Genomic DNA, 20,799 nt, shown 5'->3' with positions numbered 1-20,799 from the left:
GTCTGTGCTTAATGGTCTATATGCATTCCTGTTAAATCAAGTTCTCAGAAGAGAGCAATTTAAGCCTTGCTTTCGCCCACAATAGGATAAACAGCAACTTCAGAAAGTGTTTAAATTAATAATCCCATTAAGCTAGATTACTCACAACAGACCAAAAAAAAAATCTGGAGAATGGAAATCCTGAAAACACTTTCACATTACCACAAAATAAACTTCCTTAGGACTGTTGAACAGGGCTAGCTAAATACAAAGGAAAAAAAACACAGGCTTGTTTACACTTTTCAAAGCTGAAATTGCCATATTAGGAACATCCCACTAAAAGCTATGAAAGTTTGATGAAACCTTCATTCATATGTAATGGCTCTTGAGTTATTGAAACCTTTACGCCCAAACAATGACATCCTAATTAGAATGAAATTGAATTCCTAAACCAGTAAGTCAGGTACTCAGACCTATATTTAGCACTAAGTTTTCAGAAGCATTCGCATGTCATTGCACTCCAACCAACATCCTCTGGCAAGTTCATATGCAGCTGCTTCTTTCCGCATATATCGATATGATGCCTCTGTTGGAGGCTTTAATGCGTCCTTAATGAGGCAGTAAAACAGAACAAATACGTCTGCGCTTTCGCTGATCCACTTCAGCCTTGCATCTCTGCATAAACGAAATTTGAGAATTCAAACTAATAAGCCAGAATGTATCAGTGTTTACAACAGGCGAACATCCTGTTCTGCCATCTGCTTTAGATGGAAGCAACATTCAGCATTAAACAGCAGTAGTACCAACAAAAGAAAGTGGTATGAAATTTCAGCAGTTTAACTCCAAACGCTTTCAAACTCAAAATACAGCAAGACATTACTTTGTATAAATTTTAGCAGCAAATTCACTAAGTCTAATAAGTTAGATTTGCGGAAAAATTAGTTCATCACTTAAGTTCCTGGCTCGCCTGTTTCGCCTCTCCAAAACAGAAAATTAGGCTTGTCTTTTTTTTTTTTTTTTTTTGATTTAATATAACCTCCCTTTTCCTTTTATTTCTACTTAGGTCCTAGAAAACATGCTTCACAGAGGAGACCATTATCATAACCTACAATGTGAAATGGGGAAAAAGTTTGACCTAGGCCACCTAGTACTACAGTCTGAAGCATTAAACTGAAAAAGCTCTGCTCTGGTTATCACTGCATACTTCTCCCAGTGTAACTGCACATCAGACCAGTCCAACACTGCCCTATGAATTTTTATTTTTTAATTTTTAATAAACACTAGACACTTATCAAACTGAGGTTAGGAAGCAGCCAGAGGAACATGTGAAAAGGCAGAAATGAAGAACAGTTTTCTCAGGAAGGGAAGAAAAGACATGAAACTAGATCCTGGGACTGCCACTTTGAGTGCTAAAAGAGCAGGAGGGCTGTTATATCTGCAGTGATGATACACTGGAAATACTTCGCTCATTAGTATCCCACAAGAACAAGGCAGTGGAATACAGGACTTTTCAGTGAAACTCTGAATCAGTATCAGGTGATATTTACCATATGGTAAGGCACATTCTTTCTGATAATCAAGATTTCAACTATACTCGAGAAAGCCAACAGCTTTTCAGTAACACTTTTTTGTTGTTGTTCATCACGCGTTAAGATGTTGGCTTACATATTAAAAGAATACAAAGGCAGACATTAGATACGATCAAGGTGATGAGAAAACAATAAATGCTTACAGGCTTCCATTTCAGCACATAAAATGTCTACTAAATGATGCGCTTACAGATACATCTTCAGCCCCAACGGGATTAGCAGCAAAAAAAAATATCTCGGGCTTGACAGCTTGGCACAGGAATTGACTATCCAATTTGTGAGGTAACAAAATGCTCCAATCTTCACCTTTTCAAACACTTGCATTCCAGTAGCTTATAATCATCTCTTTCATAGACCAGAAACTCATTTTGATAGGCACAATTAACTGTTACTATACATAAGGAAGCTCTCACTTGAAAGAGCAGAGTCTTAATAACAAAACAGCTATCATTTTATTGAAGTAGCTCTTTTATTTTAAGCCCATTGCTTATAGCATCAAGATCACGCTGCAGAAGCATGCAGCACAACTAGCCTTCCAGTTCCATTTTTCCCCTTAAACTGTGCATTCTTTTAAACTGTTTTGATTAAGAAATGACAATCTCCTCTCTATTTAACTACTCATAACATTTTGCAACACCAGAATTAAGCCATTTCACACAGAATGACTGTTCTTACCAAGAATGACTTAACTGCACACTTTTTACATCCACTCTAGTTTCGGAACTAAAAACCAGTGAAGCCCACCACATACAACATTAATGTTACCATAAGTAGCACTAGACCAAGCAGGGAGTCCAAAATTGAGACAACAGTCCAAGGAGGGCAAGCAGAACACTTAGAATAACTTTGATCCAATCAGCGTTTCTTGGAACGCCAGCCTCCGGCTCCCTTTGAAACTCACATGACGGCTTAAACTTAGAACAATTGCTTTATAGGATTGAGGTCTTTAGGGGCTGCTGGGTTTTTTGCAGTAGAAGACAGCAATCGTAGAACTCCTGACTTCAAAATTAACTGCCATAGTCAGTGCATCCAGTGCCTTGATGTTAGTTTTTTACCTTTTAACAGCAGAGCCTAAAATGTTGCAAGTCCTTAACAGACAAACTAACAAACAGGGCAGTAACTCATTACCACACTTTGGATTCTCCAGATAAGGGAAGTTTCTACAACTATGTTAAGTATGTCACACTCAGAGGAGAAGACAACACACCTCCAATGATTGCACTTACTTCCAGACCACGGGAAGGGTATAAACCTGGGCCACCACACTTTTGGAAAGTCAATCCCCATCCCCACCTAGAACAGTCAGCAGCTCCACTTAGCAAACATGCAAGCTCAGTCACACATGAAGTAGTACAAAGCCTGGGGTTTCATGAGGAATAATCATCAATAATATAGTTAAGAGAAAAGAAGTTTTCCCTCACAATCCACTCATCATCAATAAGGGTACTACATACTGAAAAACGAGAAGCTATTATGACCACGGAAGCCTCAGCGCTCTACTGGATTCACAAAGGTACTGAAAGGTACACCAAGCAGTCATCCGGAACAGCTGTTGCCATAGCTGTGGTACAAGTACACAAGCAAGACTAAACACATCTTCCACCAGCTTACACTACCCACTTGAATTTTGTTCGAGTTTCCTTGACTCAGCTCAGCACTGTACTGTAAACAAGGCTATCTCTCACCATATTTAGTTTCTCAAAAGCCAGATCCCCAAGAACAGAATTAGAGGAAGTTATGAGAAAGATCAAAAGTGCAAGTTCTTCAGGCTCATCAAAAATGACTACAGCTAATAATTCTTAAAACACGCAAGTCATAGCTGCACGCATCAAAATCTGTAGCTCACAGTAAGCCTTTAACAGCAGTGAGAAAACCATTATTCTTAATGGCTGTCATTTACCCTAAGCAGAAACAGCATCTCAACATTAGACATGAATTAATTCTCTTTAATCTAAGATGCAGATGCTGTAAACAAGCTCCAATTTACATTAAGTTTTTGGTAGGGACAGCAATTCCTGTTGTAATACAAAATCCCATATGCGTAGTGCTAAACTTTTGCTGCCAGAAACTTAAAGCAGAGTGATATAGCAGGGAATAAAGAGAATTAAACTCAATTATATGCATTGTACTGTCAGACTATCATTTTAGCACAACAGATCCTATAGTAATCCAAAAGCTGCTACAGTCAATAGTAAAATAGTCTTTGCATCTACACAACCCTTGATAAGCAACCTTAGCAAGTCTACAACAATTAGTAATCCAACACATGAGTTGCAGAGGTAGGAAAGAAAAACTTCCACCAAAAAAAAATTTAATATCTTCAAATTCATGACAGAGTAGCAGATTATGTAAAGCAACACTGGACAGGAAGAAAAACAGTGCTAAAGAAAGTGAGTGAAGAACTGGCTGCTGAGAAGTACTACAAGCATCACTTTCCGCCGTATCTTTCATGAACTGGAGAAAATACACCTAACCTATTCTGTCACACAATTTCTTGGTATGGCTGTCTAAGTAAGCTAGCTGCTCATTTGGTGGCATCGCTAATAGAAGTTTCTTCAACTGCTAAGTCAGCTATGGTATTTACAGCTGTCCTAAGCATTTAGACCATGTTCTCCAATACCACACATTCTGTTTACTGGACAAAACTCTCATGGTTTTAGTGTAACATTAAAACACAAACTTCTCCAAAAAGTGTCATAAAAAAATTGTGCCAGCATTATTGCTAAGAAGCAGCCTCCTCCTTTCCATCCACTCAGCTTTTTTTGCAGGCATATGCATTTCTGTGGCTACACAAACCGCATCAGTGAACTGATCTTTTCTTTCTAGTACAAAAACACAAAACAAAAACGTCATCTAGATGGTTCCCCCAGCTGAAGAATACATCCACTGTGAACTTGGCCTAGGACTAGCGAAGGAATAAGCAGATGGTTCTGCTTCTTTTCACAGTAGCTCTAGCCAAGCTTGTTTCTGAAATTATGGCTTTAGAGATCTATTTTGCCAGAACATATCTAAAAAAAAAAAAACCACCCAAACTACAACACAAGACTGCAAGCATGCAATTTCACAAATTGCATACAAGCAACTCCCACAAGCTCACACTCCCTTCCCCCATCTGTGGAATGTTTAATGATTGATGATGAGCAACTATGACATTAAACTACTAGTTCTTACACTTCAAAGTACTTTGGAGTATTTGATGAATCTTAAATAGCCTCTCAACAGAAGAAGAACAGATTTGGAAGCCAAATGACATGAAAAAAAAAGTGAAAAAACAAACAGTCCTTACACTGATTTTGGAAACGTTCTGAAGTTATTAGCAGTCAGCATTTTTCAAATCCAAGTTACAGATTTCCATGATTTCAAGTCAGGAACTGGATTTTAAAGAAGTTTCTTATTTTGGAAAGCATCACTCCCTCAAAATATTTTCTGTTATTTAAATTGTTCAGCTATCATCCAGAAGCAGCCACGCCCCATCTTGCCACAAAACAGTTAAGCCAGCAACACAAGTTTCCAAAGTTTCAGAACTGCTGAAACTAAGCAGAGAACGGCTTTCATTCATATTGTACACTGGTGTACAACAGTAACATAAATGAGCCCTGCCAGAGCTTTGCACAATTCAGCAAAAAGCATATTGCTGAATACACAGCTCCTCTGCATGATGTCTGCAGCAAAGCCCTGTACCTTTTCCAGGGTACATTGCCAAACTTCCCACTAAAAATAGAAGAATCAGCCTTCTAGGGAGTTTCTTTCCTGAAGAACTGTACTTTTATACCCAAGTAATCTTAAGTCTGCCTTCACTGGATGCCCTTGATATTAAGTATTTTGCTGAAGAACACAGTCATTGCTTGCAAACTCATTTTAGCAGGACTATTTAACATCAAACAAATTCACTGCCCAGTAAGACTGTTCAAGCCTTTAATTTTCTAACAAGGAAAATAACCAAACAATTAAGTGGTGTTATTCTACCCAAACTTGAATTTACGTTCTTAAAATACATACTATCCAGCAGAATTAATGCTCATCAAGAAAGACCTTCATCAGAAACTAGTATGTAAAGTTGCTCCAGAGGACACTCAAATAATCCCATGAAAACACGCAGGTGTCCCTGCATCAACCTTCACCTACCCTATCTGATTTTCACAGATCACTTGCTTCCTTACACAGAGGTTCCATCAACTGGTTGACAGTCTCAGTCATTTTATACCATGCACATTTCCAAGAATTCCAAGATTCAGTGCTGGAGGACAAGATCACATGTTACTCCATTCTGTAAGCAAAATATGTAACCCTTATGCTTGTTATTATTCAGTATTTACTGTTTGTTTAATTATACTTGAAACAAAGTCAAGCAAGAGGTAGAAGCATAAGGTAGAAGCCTCTCACTATGCTACATTATACAAAGTGGTAGCAATTCCTGTTCTAGTCCACTTGGAAGGATAATCTAGCATAAAAATCTCAAGAAAAAGAATATCAGCTTCTTTCTCAAAGTTCAACTTACATTTCCTCTAAAGCAGCACTAATGAAATTTCTAAAATTTGAGGAAGGCAGAGGCAAACTACAAAGTTACTCCATAATTCCTGAGAAGTACCAAGGAGACAAGTTATTTAAGCTGGGATATGAAAAGCTAGGGTTTAACTCAACTGTTGTACCTCTTAATTTTCTCAGGTATTTAACTCAGGTATTTAACTCAGGTATTTAGTAGGATACACACACAAGAGCTTTGTATGAAGCCAAGCTTCGTATTAAAAAAAACACAAAACACACAGAAGACAGCACTGTGAAACTAAGATGACCTGGCCGATCTAAGACAAATCGAAGAACAGCACGAGAAGGCAGTAAACAGGTTCATTTCTATGTTCAAATTATGAACCTGATATACCTCGCATTAGAGGTGCCTCAGGTCGTAGTCAAGCGTAGATTCTCCTATACATCTCCCCCCATTCACCGAGTACAGCATCTGATCTGCCCAACTCAGAGCCAAATAGGGTACACCTCACATAACAGTGCTAAGCCATATATTGTGGTTGGTTTGCTTTCCTTTTTTAAAAGTATTGCACACCTACTTTGGTGGTCACTAATGAGCATTTAACTGCAACTTTCAACTATTAAAAATCCTTTTATCTACATTAAATGAAAACAGTGGTTTTTCTCTTTTATACAATGATTTAGCTGCACGGTGAGTGAGACATTGAAAGATTCAAGGAAAAACTGTGCTGTGGAATATCTAACTGAAACAGTTACCAAATCATGTAGCCTTCAAGTGGAAAAATAGACAGGCAGAATAAAGGCACACTAGCACACACTGCCTGATGCTGGGCTTTTGGCTCGAAAAATTGCACTGAAGGCCAACTATCTCATTTGTCATGCACTTAAAGATGAAATGGATTGACATCTGCACTGCTGTACAAACCCAGAAACAAACACTGTTCTTCCTATCCCTCTCGCGTTTAATACAATACCTACCCTCCTAGAAACATATGAAAACCGCCCATTTTCTTTTTCTCTCTAAAGACTATTTCAAAATTATATTCACTGCAAGAAACTCCTTATGAAGTACTCCTTGCTTTTTTTTTTTCCTAAATAGCAGATTATCCAGTGATTTCACACCAAACAACGTAATAATACCTGTTCACTCAAGGTTGACCCCCATGGTTTGTTTATAATTGTTCTATTTTTCTTCTCTACAACTGCCTCTCTTTTTCAGTATTAGTTATGGAGCCTGTGGATCTGCAAGCACTACTACTGTGTCGTACCACACCATCACGCTGGCTAGATATGCTAATTAGTTAAGACACTAACGAACCAAGAAATACATTATTGACCATAATATGTTAGGCCAGCAGCTCTACAGCACTTAAAATGAATAAGGAAGATTTCAATTATTTCCCAAGCATTTAAAATCCAACTTCTATCTGAAACACTGAGTAATATTCAAATTTCTGTCTTTACCACAACGTGCAAGATCTCTGAAACCAGAAGAAAATGAAGGTTGCAGCTTTCTTAGAAGACATCACATGGCACAGTAAGAACAATACACAACCAGCTTTTATTAAGGCAATCATAAAAAACTAAAATCATACTTTGAGCTGAGGACTGAAGCAATAACCATTCTCTACATCTACTGGAAGTCTGACACCTCCCTTGTACAAATATTTCCCAGCTTTCTTCATGGATCAATACTATCAGAACTAGTAGTCTTTCTAGCCTAATCAAAAATAACTTTATTTTGGAAGAGATCCACATTAAGTTCCATTAAATGTTACATTATTAATTCTCAACAGGTTAGCTAGATTTAGGCAAGCAAGGGGTCTTGCCTAGACAAGGTATATTTGTTTGTGCAGCTTTATAAATAAATCCTCTTCACAGAAATCCAGCTTGTGTTTAAAGTTACTATATGTCTGGGTTTCCCCAAGTACATCCTCTCTTCCATATGGTAAACTCCTTCGTGTTTACCAAGACGGATACTTTATGGTGTAGAAAGTCTTGTTCAGCAGGGCCGTCTTACATCCAGAAATTTTGAGAGACGTTTACAGTACAAGGCCCAACACTCGAGACAAATATGGCAGTCTTGCTTCACACCACCCACAGCACTCTTTATGAGTAAGGTCACACCTACTCCAGCATCCTTGCTTTGATATACCTCCCATACACCTCCCATAGAAGCACAGGCCAAGGGAGCTGGGGTTGTTCAGCCAGAAGAGAAGGCTCTAGGAAGGCCTTCTAGCAGCCTTCCAGTAGTTAAAGGGAGCCTACAGGAAAGATAAGGAGGGCCCTTTATCAGGGAGTGTAGCAATAGGTCAAGGCGTAATGGTTTTGAGCTGAAAGGGGAGATTTAGATTAGATATTACGAAGAAATTCTATTACTGTGAGGGTGTTAAGGCACTAGAACAGGCTGCCCGGAGAAGTTGCGGATGTCCCATCCCTGAGGGTGTTCAAGGCCACGCTGGATGACGGTTTGAGCAACCTGGTCTAGTGGAAGGTATCCCTGCCCCTAGCAAAAAGGCTGGAACTAAATAAGGTCCCTTCCAACCTAATCCATTCTATGATTCAATGATACAGAGAGAACTTTTCCACACATCATTTAAATTCAAATTAGCTTTGAGCCTGTCTTAAAGGCAAGCCTGATGTATCTGTTTAGCTCACCATTTTTGCAAATTTCAGGTCTTTTCCCAGAAAGGGATACACAGTGTGTCTACTAGATGGGGCAAAACACAACCTCAATAAGCAGCAATTTCAGCTGTGGAGACTAAGAAAAACTGCAGCTGAAAAAAAACCCAACCCAAAACTCTGCTCATTCCTGGAGAAGAAAAGGCTCAAGGAAGACCTTACTGGAGCCTTTCAACACTTAAAGGAGGGCTATAAAAGAGGGGGGGTATAAAAGAGAGGGGCAAACTTTTTGAAAGGGCCTGTAGCGACAGGACAAGGCCTAACAATTTTAAACTACAAGAGGATCACTTTGACTAGATAGAAAGAGTTTTTTTACAATGAGGGTGGCAAAACACTGGAACAGGATGCCTGGAGAGGTGGCAGATGCTGTATCTCTGTAAACATTCATAGTCAGGTTGGATGGGGCTCCAAGCAACCTGCTCAAGCTGAAGATGTCCCTGCTCACTGCAAGCGGAGTTGGACCAGATGATCTTTACGGGTCTCTTCCAACCCAAACTATTCTATGATTCTATATTCCATATCTGCTGTACTCACAACACTCTCATGCATGTGCATACTCCTGTGCTGTCCACAAGTAAAGTGGACTGGGAAAATTTATCCACCAGATGGCATAGATGGGAAGGCAGGAATTAAAAACCAAAAACAACAAGGAACAAGTCCGCTCACTGAAGCAAAGAAGGGGCTATCATCTTTTCATGTACTATAGTGCAACTAAGCCTGTCTCAGAACTACAGTTCTGAACACCCATTAAGAAGGAAACGGTCTTAAGACTAATTTGCCTTCTTAGCAAAGCTGGGGAATTTTGTGTTTCCATCACCTGTAACTCTTAGCAAATTCACTTATAAGTTATTTATCAAAAGTAATCTTATAATAAAGCTCAAAGTACCTCCAAGATCAGTCAGGCACACAGCTAAGAACACTAAGACCTCTCTTACTCTTCTACTAAAGAAACAGGAATGTGAATTTAAATCTGGAGGCAGAAGAAGTAGAAGAAAGCATTGCTATATTCAGACTTTATGCATACAATATACACTTTAGTCTTACTTTACTCCAAATAGAAGTTATTTATAAGGCATCACTAATTAGTAACCAAGTACTAAACACAAAGCAAGAGACAGTCAATTCAAAACAAGTTCTTACCATTCCTAAATTCAGGACTTAGCCAATGAACAACAAGTACAAGAACTTGGTATGTTAAAAAGAACATGGAAACTAAGAGCTCTAGTCCTATAAGACTATCACCATGCATTACACTATGGCTCAGTTGAGTCTTTCTGAAACATATCGCCAATGTAACTAAAGAGTTAATCAATCTGGCCTTCAGCACTCAAAAGACCTCTAAAATAAGTATACATTCAAGATAAGCATGCACGCACATGTGTTGAGTGCTGGGAAGAGGTTCTTGATGAATTCTCCCAAGCAGCCTGGCTATAAGGCCCCCTCACACTGATCTCTGAGAAAGAAACCAACACAAGGCAGGTAAGACAATCTAAGGACTTAATTCCAATCAAAAGGCAAGTTAATGTGTCATATAACCCAAAAGCTACGTAGTCTTGAGCAACAAGGGTAAAACCAGCTAGAGTAACCTAATTAAAGAACTCATGACAGCTAACATCACAGCGTAGAAACAGGTGTCACCACCCAGCAACCTAACAACAGCAGGGAAGTTTCCTGTTGCTCGGGCTTTTGATACGTATTTGCTATTCTTTAAATAAAAATACATGCAGCAGCCCCTGAGACAATCGCAGGCTGCTATTCAAACTTTAAGCCATCCATCTCGCTTAAAAGTAACCAAAAGGACTAAACCTGTACTTGCACGACAACATTTCATAAAAGTGTCTTTTTACAGGTCAAAAGCCATGTTTCCTTCTCCTTTAAGACAAAGTTGAAGTGTAAAGCTATGGAGCCAAAAAACTTGCTTTAAACTATTTAATTGCTCCAGAGATAAGAGTCAATAGAAATTTTTCTGTGCAAGCAGTGTGGGGAGGGAGTCACACTCACTTTACCAGAGCAGGTCAGCTAAGCAACAGCATGAGCGCCAGAATGTGAGCTGCCAATTGCACAAACAAAAAAAAAAGCTTCACTGTGAAACACTACTATTTCACCAATATTCACTATCACACGCTAGAAGTACAACAAATAAAAGATGTTAAATGGAAACAAAAATAGTTCACACACAACACACTTAATTTTTTTTTCCCAAATAAAACCTGTAAGAATCTATTCCCTTTCATATCAAAGATGTTGTACAAGGCACTCCTACTACTGTTAGTAGGTTTCAGGCAGAGGAAAACCACCCCACTTCCCTTCAGAATCTTCCTAATCTTTGCTCAGAGGGAGAATAAGACTGAGAAACAGAGATGAAAAATTATTAGCAAAGCTTGGTTCTGTAATCATACATGTATACCCCTAAAGATTAAAGTACTATGGAATACAAAGCACAAACTAGGTTGCTCATACACGAGGCACCCAATCACAACCTAAAAAGCTAGAAAGTTGCAACACAAGTATTTACGGTGTATGTTAAAGTTTTGGAACACATATTTTAAAAGTCTTAGATAAAAAAAAAGATAAGTAGAGTAATACTTAAGATAAGAGGGAGCAGGACAATCCAGCAAGCAGCATACCAAAACACTGCAGAAGCCTCTCCTCTTAAAGCAACCTATATTTAAGTGATCACACTTATGAGCAAAAAGTACCTTTGAAGTATGTTTTCAAACTGTCTCTCAAAAAAAACACCACTATACATATCTAAGTATTTTGATGTCCCGAAAAAAATCTGCACTACAACATCAATGTTTACTACGTTACTATTTGCTTTGTCTCAAAAACCTACCTACAAATTCGTGTTTCAACGCGCAGAGAAAGGGAGTTTTATCTGTATTGGTGACCAAACTTTGTCTGATGATACCTACTATACTACACTGCATACCTTAACTGACAAACATAAGCACAACTGCCTTTATGCATTTTAAAATCTTGAATTTAGTGTTCATAATTAAGTTTCACACATAAAAAGAAAATAGCTACAACTAAAAAGAATCTCAAAGCTCTAAAACCTGTTTCATAGTAATTCTATCAAACAAAATTTTCAAACTAATAAACTTGTTTTACATCCAGAACTGCACATACTCCATAAATTCCTTTCTATAAGTCTTCTGTGATGTGTTCCAACTATCTAAGAAGTACAGCAACCAAATAAGTGAACAGTGCATACCTATGCATGTACTCTCATCCACAACATACCAGGGTTTGTTGAATGTGGAACGAAGGATGAACAGAAGAGGCCTAAGAAGACTAAAGACCCAAGCCATAACTTAAAAGGAAAATCCTAGCAGCAGTTCCCCAGCTTCTCCAAAAGCAAATAAGAAAAAAAAAAGTCAGTTTCCTCATTGTGAGACCTCATCTGGAGTACTGTCTCCAGTTCTGGAATCCTCAACGTAAGAAGGATATGGAGCTGTTGGAACGGGTCCAGAGGAGGGCTACAAGGATGATCAGAGGGCTGGAGCACCTCCCATACAACGACAGGCTGAGAGAGTTGAGCTTGTTTAGCCTGGAGAAGAGAAGGGTCCGAGGAGACCTTCTAGTGACCTTCCAGTACCCGAAGGGGCTACTGGAAGCTGAAAAGCTGGGAAGGGACTGTTTACAACGGCTTGCGGTGATAGGACGAGGGGCAATGGGTATAAACTGGAGAGGGGCAGATTTAGACTAGACATAAGGAGGAACTTCTTCACCATGAGAGTGGTGAGGCACTGGCACAGGTTGCCCAGGGAAGCTGTGGATGCCCCATCCCCGGAGGTGTTCAAGGCCAGGTTGGATGGGGCCTTGGGCAGCCTGACCTAGTGGGAGGTGTCCCTGCCCATGGCAGGGGGGTTGGAACTGGATTATCTTTAAGGTCCCTTCCAACCCAAACTATTCTATGATTCTATGATTACTTTAAAGGAAAGGTTCACTGTTTAATACATACAAAACCCTTCATAGCTTTTATTAGGCACTCAGGAGAGCTGCTTCTGGTGACTGCCCCATGGGCAGGCAGAGGAATGTCAGCGCACTCAATCCCTCTGCTCCCACCGACACTCACGTAGACACAGCTCCATATCCAACACGGATCATATGCGAATTTTAAACACAGAACAGTGCAATTAACCCAAACATAAGATGGAAAAAGACCATCAGTAAGCCAGCGAGGGATCTCCAGCTCAGCCCTCAGCTAGGCAGCTGCAACAGAGAGAACGGGAAGAAGGAAAAGCAAGGCATTTTTGTCTTTTACATATAATCAGAGAACGGTTTGAGTTGGAAAGGACGTTAAAGCCCATCCAGTTCCAACCCCCGCTGCCATGGTCAGGGACACCTCCCACTAGACCAGGCTGCTCAAAGCACCATCCAACCTGGCCTTTAACAATTCCAGGGATGAGGCAGCCACAGCTCCCCTGGGCAACCTGTGCCAGCGCCTCACCACCCTCACCGCGAATAATTCCCTCCCAACGCCTAGTCTGGAAATTCCCCCTTCCCATATAAAGCCAGTTTTAAAGAGGAAAGCAGTCCCACTTCCCCTGGCGAGGGAGGACGGAGACCCCCCACCCACCAGAGGATGCTCGGAGGGTGCCCCCGCCCCCCTCGGGGGCAGCGCGGGACGGGGCGGAGAGCGGGGGGAAAAGGCGCGCGCGGCCCTTCGCGCTCCGAGGGGTTTGATGGGGGAAGGGGGCGCGCGCGCGTGGCGGGAGTGCGCGCGCGGGCGCCTCGTTCTTCACCTACTTCCCCCCCCCACACTTTACCTTCAAGCAGGCGGGTGATGAGGCTGTCCACGTTCAGCTCCCCGTCCGCCATTTTGTGGCCACCAAGGCTCTCTCTCAGGAGTCCCGGGCGGGGAGAGGGGCGGGGTAGAGGGCGCTTCACGAAGGAGGAGGAGAAGGGAGCGGTGGCCGCAGCTTGCGGTGTGGCTCCCCCCCCACCCTCCCCCTAAGGGCCGTCCGGCTTATCCCGCGCCGGCAGCCCAAAAGCGCCGCGCCCGCTCCCTCGTTGCTAAATGTGTGTGTGTGTGGTTGAAGGGAGGGTGGGGGGGGAAGAGGCCACCCCGCCTCCCTGCACCTCCTCCCGGCCTCAGGAGCCGCCACAGCGCATGCGCCTCCCCCTCCCTCCCGGGCCCCCCTCCTGCGCACCGCGCACGCGCCGCGAGGGCTGGCGGGAGCCGAGGCGCATGAGCGGAGGCGCACCCTCTTCCCCCGCCTCCTTTTTCCCGCGCGCGCGCTTCGCGGGGCTCCTGGGGAGTGAGCGGGCGGCGCGCGACCGCGGGGCAGGAGGGAGGTGTCAAGGTCGTGGCCCCTCTGCTCCCTGGGCGGGCTTCTTAGGGCCGCTGGACCTCAAGGCCGGGTCAGTCCGTGCTCTGGGTCGCTTCTTCCTTTCGTTCGTTCCTTCCTCTGGGTCAGCCATTCAAAGAATGGAAAAGACCGTTGAGATCATTTGAGTCCAGCCATACCCGTCCGCTGCTAAACCATATCCCTGAGCATTTCATCTGCCTGGTTTTTCAATACCTCTGGGCATGGTGACTCCACCAGCTCCCCGAGCAGCCTGTGCCAGTGCCCAATAACCATTTTGGTGAAGAAATTTTCCTTAATGTCCAATCTGGACCTCCCCTGGCACAGCTTGAGGCCATTCCCTCTTGTCCCATCAAATGTCACTCGGGAGAAGAGACCAACACCCACCTCTCTACAACCTCCTTTCAGGTAGTTGCAAATAGTGATAAGGTCTCCCCTCAGCCTCCTCAAGGCTAAACAACCCCAGCTCCCTCAGCCATTCCTCTCAAGACTTGTTCTCCAGCCCCCTCACCAGGTTCGTTGCCCGTCTCTGAACACAGTCCAGGACCTCAATGTCTTTCTTAGAATCATCGAATCTTAGAATCATACAATAGTTTGGGTTGGAAGAGACCTTAAAAATCATCTACTTCCAGCCTTCTGTGCAATGGGCAGGGACACCTCCCCCTAGACCAGGCTGCCCAAGGCCTTGTCCAACCTGGCCTTGAACACCTCCAGGGATGGGGCATCCACAACTCCCCTGGGCAACCTGTCCTTCTGGTGAGACAACTACACCACTTGTAGTGAGGAGCCCAAAACTGAACACAGGATTTGAGGTGCCGCCTCACCAGTGCAGAGTACAGGGGAGAATCACCTCCCTGGTCCTGCTGGTCACACTATTTCCCTGGATCAGCCCCTCCAGATTCTGGATGACGTATCCTTTCCTGCCAGGACACCTGCAGCAGCCAGCACCGAGGGGTTGGGATGCCCCCATGGCTGCCTCTGTAACTCTTTGAGGTGGCTGTAGGTATGCTTGACACTTCTCTGAGTTCCCTGCTTCCCTGTGGCATGTTACTGCAGGGAAGGGGTAGCTTTGCCTTAAGAAGGGTTTGAGTTGGCAGCCATCACTTACGGACACAAGGCAAGAAAATGATTCCTAGAATCGTAGAATAGTTTGGGTTGGAAGGGACCTTAAAGATCATCCAGTTCCAGCCCCCCTGCCATGGGCAGGGACACCTCCCACTAGATCAGCCTGCCCAAGGCCCCATCCAACCTGGCCTTGAACACCTCCAGGGATGGGGCACCCACAGCTTCCCTGGGCAACCTGTGCCAGTGCCTCACCACTCTCATGGTGAAGAAATTGCTCCTTGTGTCTAGTCTAAATCTGCCCCTCTCCAGTTTATATCCATTGCCCCTCGTCCTATCACCGCAGGCCGTTGTAAACAGTCCCTCCCCAGCTTTCCTGTAGCCCCTTCGGGTACTGGAAGGTCACTAGAAGGTCTCCTCGGACCCTTCTCTTCTCCAGGCTAAACAAGCCCAATTCTCTCAGCCTGTCCTTGTATGGGAGGTGCTCCAGCCCTCTGATTATCCTTGTAGCCCTCTTCTGGAACCTTTCCAACAGCTCCATATCCTGAGAGGCTCGCTGCATGTAACCTGTGTGTCACCCCCTTCTGCTGAAGCTGTGCCTGTGGAAGCTCAAAGTTTATTCAAAAAATCTTTCAGAACTGGAATGACAAGCTGTGCTCTTCATAGCCCTCTGCTAACACAGTTGTCAGAAAAAACTCCTAACCAATATAGTTTATGTTTCATTGTGGCTAGATCTGCTAATAGTACTTTTTTGGTGATTTCTGGAGCTTTTACGATGAGCTCTCTAAAGATGTGCTAGTTTACATAGTTTTGTCAACAGATGCTTGCCTTGGATGGACAGAGAAGTGCTTTAAAATGTACTTGGTGAAAATTTCTTGTGCACTGGGAAAGCAGACAAATATGTGTATGTTGACAAAATAACAAAGTGCAGATGTTCTTGAAAAAACAGGCCGCTTCTTTATATGCCTAAATATAGATGTTGATGTAGAAACTTATCTCTGTGAGCCCAAACTTGAATTTTTCCATCAGTCTGTAGAAGCCAGCAAAATCCTGTCACCTTTAATTTCAAAATCCAGTTTCCATCTATTGATTAGGAGAAAATGAGTATGAGTGAAACAAAAGCAATTAGGAAACAAGGCGGGGCACTGATTAGGCATCAGATGATGCAAGGTGTCCATACAGTCAGGTAAAAGAACACTCTTTTGAAATACCTACACAAGGATAATATATTTTCACTTGATATACTGAAGTAAGAAGAAGCTCCAGAAAAGAAAATTGATTTTGTATTTCCATTAGTAGGCTGCTTATAGAGAATTGTAATATCAATCCATCTGCTGAAAGCATATACAGCTATCTTTTCTTATTTGTCAAATTCACTAGTAATGAAAATCTAAGTTAAAAAATATTAAAATATTTTTCTTTCATTTTTTTTTTGTCAAGCTAGGAAAAATAATTATTCAGCTTTTAAAAGGATCTTCCTTATCCCTGCTACTTTATTTGCTGCCAAAACTAATAGATCTGCAGTCTCTCTTGAGCTTTTAGGAATTGTCCCAGTTTCATTTCACACAACCAAACTGCCCTGAAGGTTATTTTAAGCCATCACAACATCAGGTTCAGACATAATATTATTATATTATCACAGAACATTCTGCATTGACAACAAAATGGGGTTATGAAATAATCTTTCACTGTGGCAGAAAGATGCAATTAATATGCTTTCCAAAACTCCAGAACATACTAAACTTTCAGATATACTGAGCAAAACATAATTCTATGGCAACTATTTTTACTAGGTATGTCAGCAAGTTCCAGAAACAATTCAGTGGCATATCATAATAACACAATAATTTAATAAGTGGAGATGCTATGGAACAGAACAAGCTGTAAAAAATACCTCAATTCTTTTCATGGGCCACTGTCTTATTTTATTTCATCACATCACATCTGAGCCCACATTGACCTGTATAACTTGGGTCATTGCATTATTGAGGATCTCTGGCAAATGCATGAAGCTTGTTTTTTCTACTCCATTTCACTACTCTGTTTTCTCATTTTTCTGAAGGGTGGCATTACACTGGGTGGTACAATGAGGAAAACGTGATGGTGCTGACCTTGATGTCAGAAGTAAGACACTTCATGGGATGCCTCTTGATTTCTGTCACAGCTGCATCCCAGCTCGCACACCACAACATGCCTTCCCTCCTTCTCCATGAGCCCATGCAGTGGGAACATAGCTGAGTAACAGAGTCACTCCCTAGGTGCATATGGATTGTAAATGGGAGGATGGTCACCTCCCTCTACTGCATAACCCTGTAAAGTTTGCCCCCCTCCCTTGCGTTGCAGCTTGAGCAGGGAAACATATACATCAGTTTCCACCTCAGGGGGTAAAACTTAACAGGTTGTGTGGTTTACATTGGCATAGTCCTAGAACAATAAATAGAATTAAAAGATCAGAGAATGGGACCTATTGTCTTCTGTGATTCAGAAAGAAATAGTTAATGTGGACTGAATGCATTTTCTTTGATCAAGGTGAGATGTTCAATAATTTTTGCCATTATGGCATACGCAGATAGAGGCCAAAGATACGTAACTGGTGATTCAAATAGCAGGAGGAGCTGAAGGTCGCTAATGCCTGGGGCAAATTCTTATTAACAACACTCAACTTTCTAAACTTCCTTTCAGCTATTTTGACATTTCCTCCTCTGTCTACCAATATGGCTTTGTGTGTAACTTTTCCCTACTTGATTTCAGTGTCATTTACCCTAAATACCCTGTGTGTCAACTTTCTTCTCCTTATCTGCATGCCGGCTTGAGGTGTCCTTCAGTTTGCACTGCTCTTCTCCTCAGTTTGTAAGATTTGAAGGACAGAAGTTTCGAAAGAAGGTGGCAAAAATTTGCCTGTTGGTGTCATTCCACAAACTCTGCTCTCTAGACATGAGTTTTCATGCTGCTGCTGAGATGTTGAGACTATTGCATCCCCAGCTATAGCGCATCATCTCAGCATCTCTTTCCTAGAAACCTTATGTTGGTTCAGCCTGTATGTCCACTACTCATTGTGCTTTAAAATCAGTGACCTACGTGCACTTCTGTTTACCATTGTAACTGCTGCTTTCAAAAACCACGGCCCCAGCTACATTGCCCTCCTTGGACTGTCATCAGTTACCTGCTAGACAGCACACGGTAGTATTTTACAGCATTATCCTATCACTATAGCTTATTTCTAATGTACTTTGTCAGCTTTGCTGACTGCAACTCAGGGCTGACTGCAGCTGTTCTGTAGCAGGGAGGAGGAAGCTGGGAGGAGCCATGTGGTTAGTTTTCCAGCGTGTAATTAGGAGCATATTCTCTTTGGGCGGTGATAGCTAAAGTACTGCTGCCTCCTCAGAGGCATTCTTCAGCTTGTGACTTGAAACAGAAATTAGGATCCAAATCAGCAGTGTATTTTCTTATGGATAGTTTGTTTACAAAATATTCACAGGTCCTGTTTCTTTGGTCAGAAATGGCAAGAACTGTATTAATATATACAAAGCCTGCAGATAAGTTTCTACTATTTTGTCCCAAAAGTTTAGATTCAGAGGTAGGTGCAGAAAACCAAACAGATCCCTCTCCACAGCACGTTGTGGCCCTTTCTAATTTCTCAGTATTTGGACTAAAGTGCAGCAAATAGTAGGTTTTGTTGAATCCTTATAAAAGAAAAAAAGTGTTACTCTTCTACATGGAGCTAAAACCAAGAGTTTCTCAACTTTCCTGAGGAATTAGAGAAGGAAGAGGAGAGCCCCAAATTAACCAGTTGTTTGGAGGCATGTACCTAGCATGTGAAAAACTCTTCTCTGAACTGCTGCATCCAAGGCAAGTCTCTTGGCAACACTTTGTATAAATAATTGAATATCCACTGGGGCAGGGACTTGAGTCTGGATCTGTGTCAGGTGAATGTCATAGTCATTCAGTGACAGAGCTGGTCCGTCTCTCTTGATGTAGCTATTAGAGTTTGTAGAAATTGTTATGCAGTAGTGCGACCAAAGAGTAACACACTATAAATATTCTATGTACATTTTACACTTATTCTTTCCACTTCAAAGAGCTAATAAGTAAGTTAGATTCAGCCTCCCCAGATTCTTGTCATACAGTTGCTCATCAGCGACTTTGGGGAGCTGTCAGTTTTAATTCCGACATTTATAAAATGGGAATAATAACACACAAACTCCTCCAGGTAGTGAAGAAACATAAATGAAATATTTGAAACACATGAAGAGATCTTTGATTGATACACAAATGTTTTTGCTATAATCATCAAAGTTTTAGTAATAGTATTTTTTTGAAGAACAACATTTTTTGGTAGATTGATACTGAGCTTTGATTCCTGTAAAGGTAGTTATGCCCTCGTTATCTTTTATGGACACTTAAAATGCAGGGCAGGTCTAGATATTCCCTTATTTTCTCTGGAATTAAAAGAAGAAAGCAGATTATTGATATCAAGAACAGGTGTTGAATCAGTTTAAGAAATTAGAATAGAAATTTCAATCCAGTACTCGTGACTTGAAAGTTTTATTCAGCTACTCCTGCCCTATCCTGGTGACTCCCAGCTGGGTTAGAGACCCTGGGAGAGATGAGCACTGACTGTCTTGAAGGCATGAGAGCGAGCCTCCTGGGAGCCACATGCGAAAGAAGGACAAGGTGAGGCATACCCAGCAGTACATATCACAGATTGCTTCATCTCTCAGTGCTGGAACTATTTAAAACTGTGAGGAGCTTTTTTTTAATTATATTTATTAGCTTATGATACAATCTCAGTTCCCCTGGCAGCCTGTCCTACTGCCTACAAACTATCAGAAATACACAACACCTGCTGTGGCGTTATTCCCTAAGCGAGGAAGGGGGAAGGACTTCTGAAGCAAAACAAGGCAAATAATTTGGGCCTGCAGGATCTGCAGTTTGGGGAGTGTCAATCAAGCTTACTATCGCTCTGCTTTGTAGAGAAAAATGTTCCTCTCCTCCTGTTTCCCAGGAAGGAACAGCTGCGAGAACCGAAAATGTCTGTATCCATTTTCCTAAGTAAACATGGGAATATTTAGTTTCAGCAAAACCAGATGGTTTATGCCCTATGAATATGCTGGCATTTGACACTAGCAGCCAGAGTCTCACAAAATATGTGCACAGCATTAGAAAGAACTCTTTTTAGCTCAGGGACCTAACAGAAGAAATTAAAGCTGTGAAGGCAGTAATAATAGACACACCAAAAGCTCCAACCCTCACCCAATGATCTCCAATTGCTCTCTAAATATTATTAACCCAAGTTCATAGCAGTCCAGGAAGTAATTAAATTTTGATACACGTTTGTCACAGATGGTTAAACTAAAGACGAGAAGGTAAATTAATTCCTCTGGGTTATGCAGTGAGTCACAATCTAGTCTCCTGTGTGCTCTGACCATCCAAATCTCTCTTTCCATGCTACTGCCTCTCTAGCATACTGTGCTCTCAGCCATATTCCCAGGTCGTGGGTTTTAAATGTGAAACCATTACTGTTAATAGCACAGGGACACGATTGTGGTGTCTGCAGCATGCATCTCCAACGCTGGGACATCTGAGTGCTCTATGGGGATTTTATAGTATGCTAAAGAGATTTGCTAACAGCCCTCAAACCTCTTGCTAATGACACTTGCAAAGGGTGTTATGTGTCCGAAGATACT

General features: G+C 41.9%; 1 protein-coding gene across 1 annotated transcript in view; it reads right to left on the bottom strand.

Moving 5' to 3' along the window:
* The window catches only part of PPP1CB (protein phosphatase 1 catalytic subunit beta), a 29,801-nt gene extending 16,104 nt beyond the window's left edge, over positions 1-13,697 (bottom strand). The window contains exon 1 of the mRNA XM_009564256.2: positions 13,511-13,697. Within this exon, the coding sequence (XP_009562551.1) occupies positions 13,511-13,562 (52 nt within the window). The 5' untranslated portion in view covers positions 13,563-13,697. The remainder of the gene's footprint in view (positions 1-13,510) is intronic.
* Positions 13,698-20,799: the final 7,102 nt, after the last annotated feature.

This window comes from Cuculus canorus, chromosome 3, assembly GCF_017976375.1.
Source record: "Cuculus canorus isolate bCucCan1 chromosome 3, bCucCan1.pri, whole genome shotgun sequence".
Lineage (NCBI taxonomy): Eukaryota > Metazoa > Chordata > Aves > Cuculiformes > Cuculidae > Cuculus > Cuculus canorus.
Note: the sequence above shows the minus strand (reverse complement) of the source record. Positions and strands in the feature narration are given on the sequence as shown.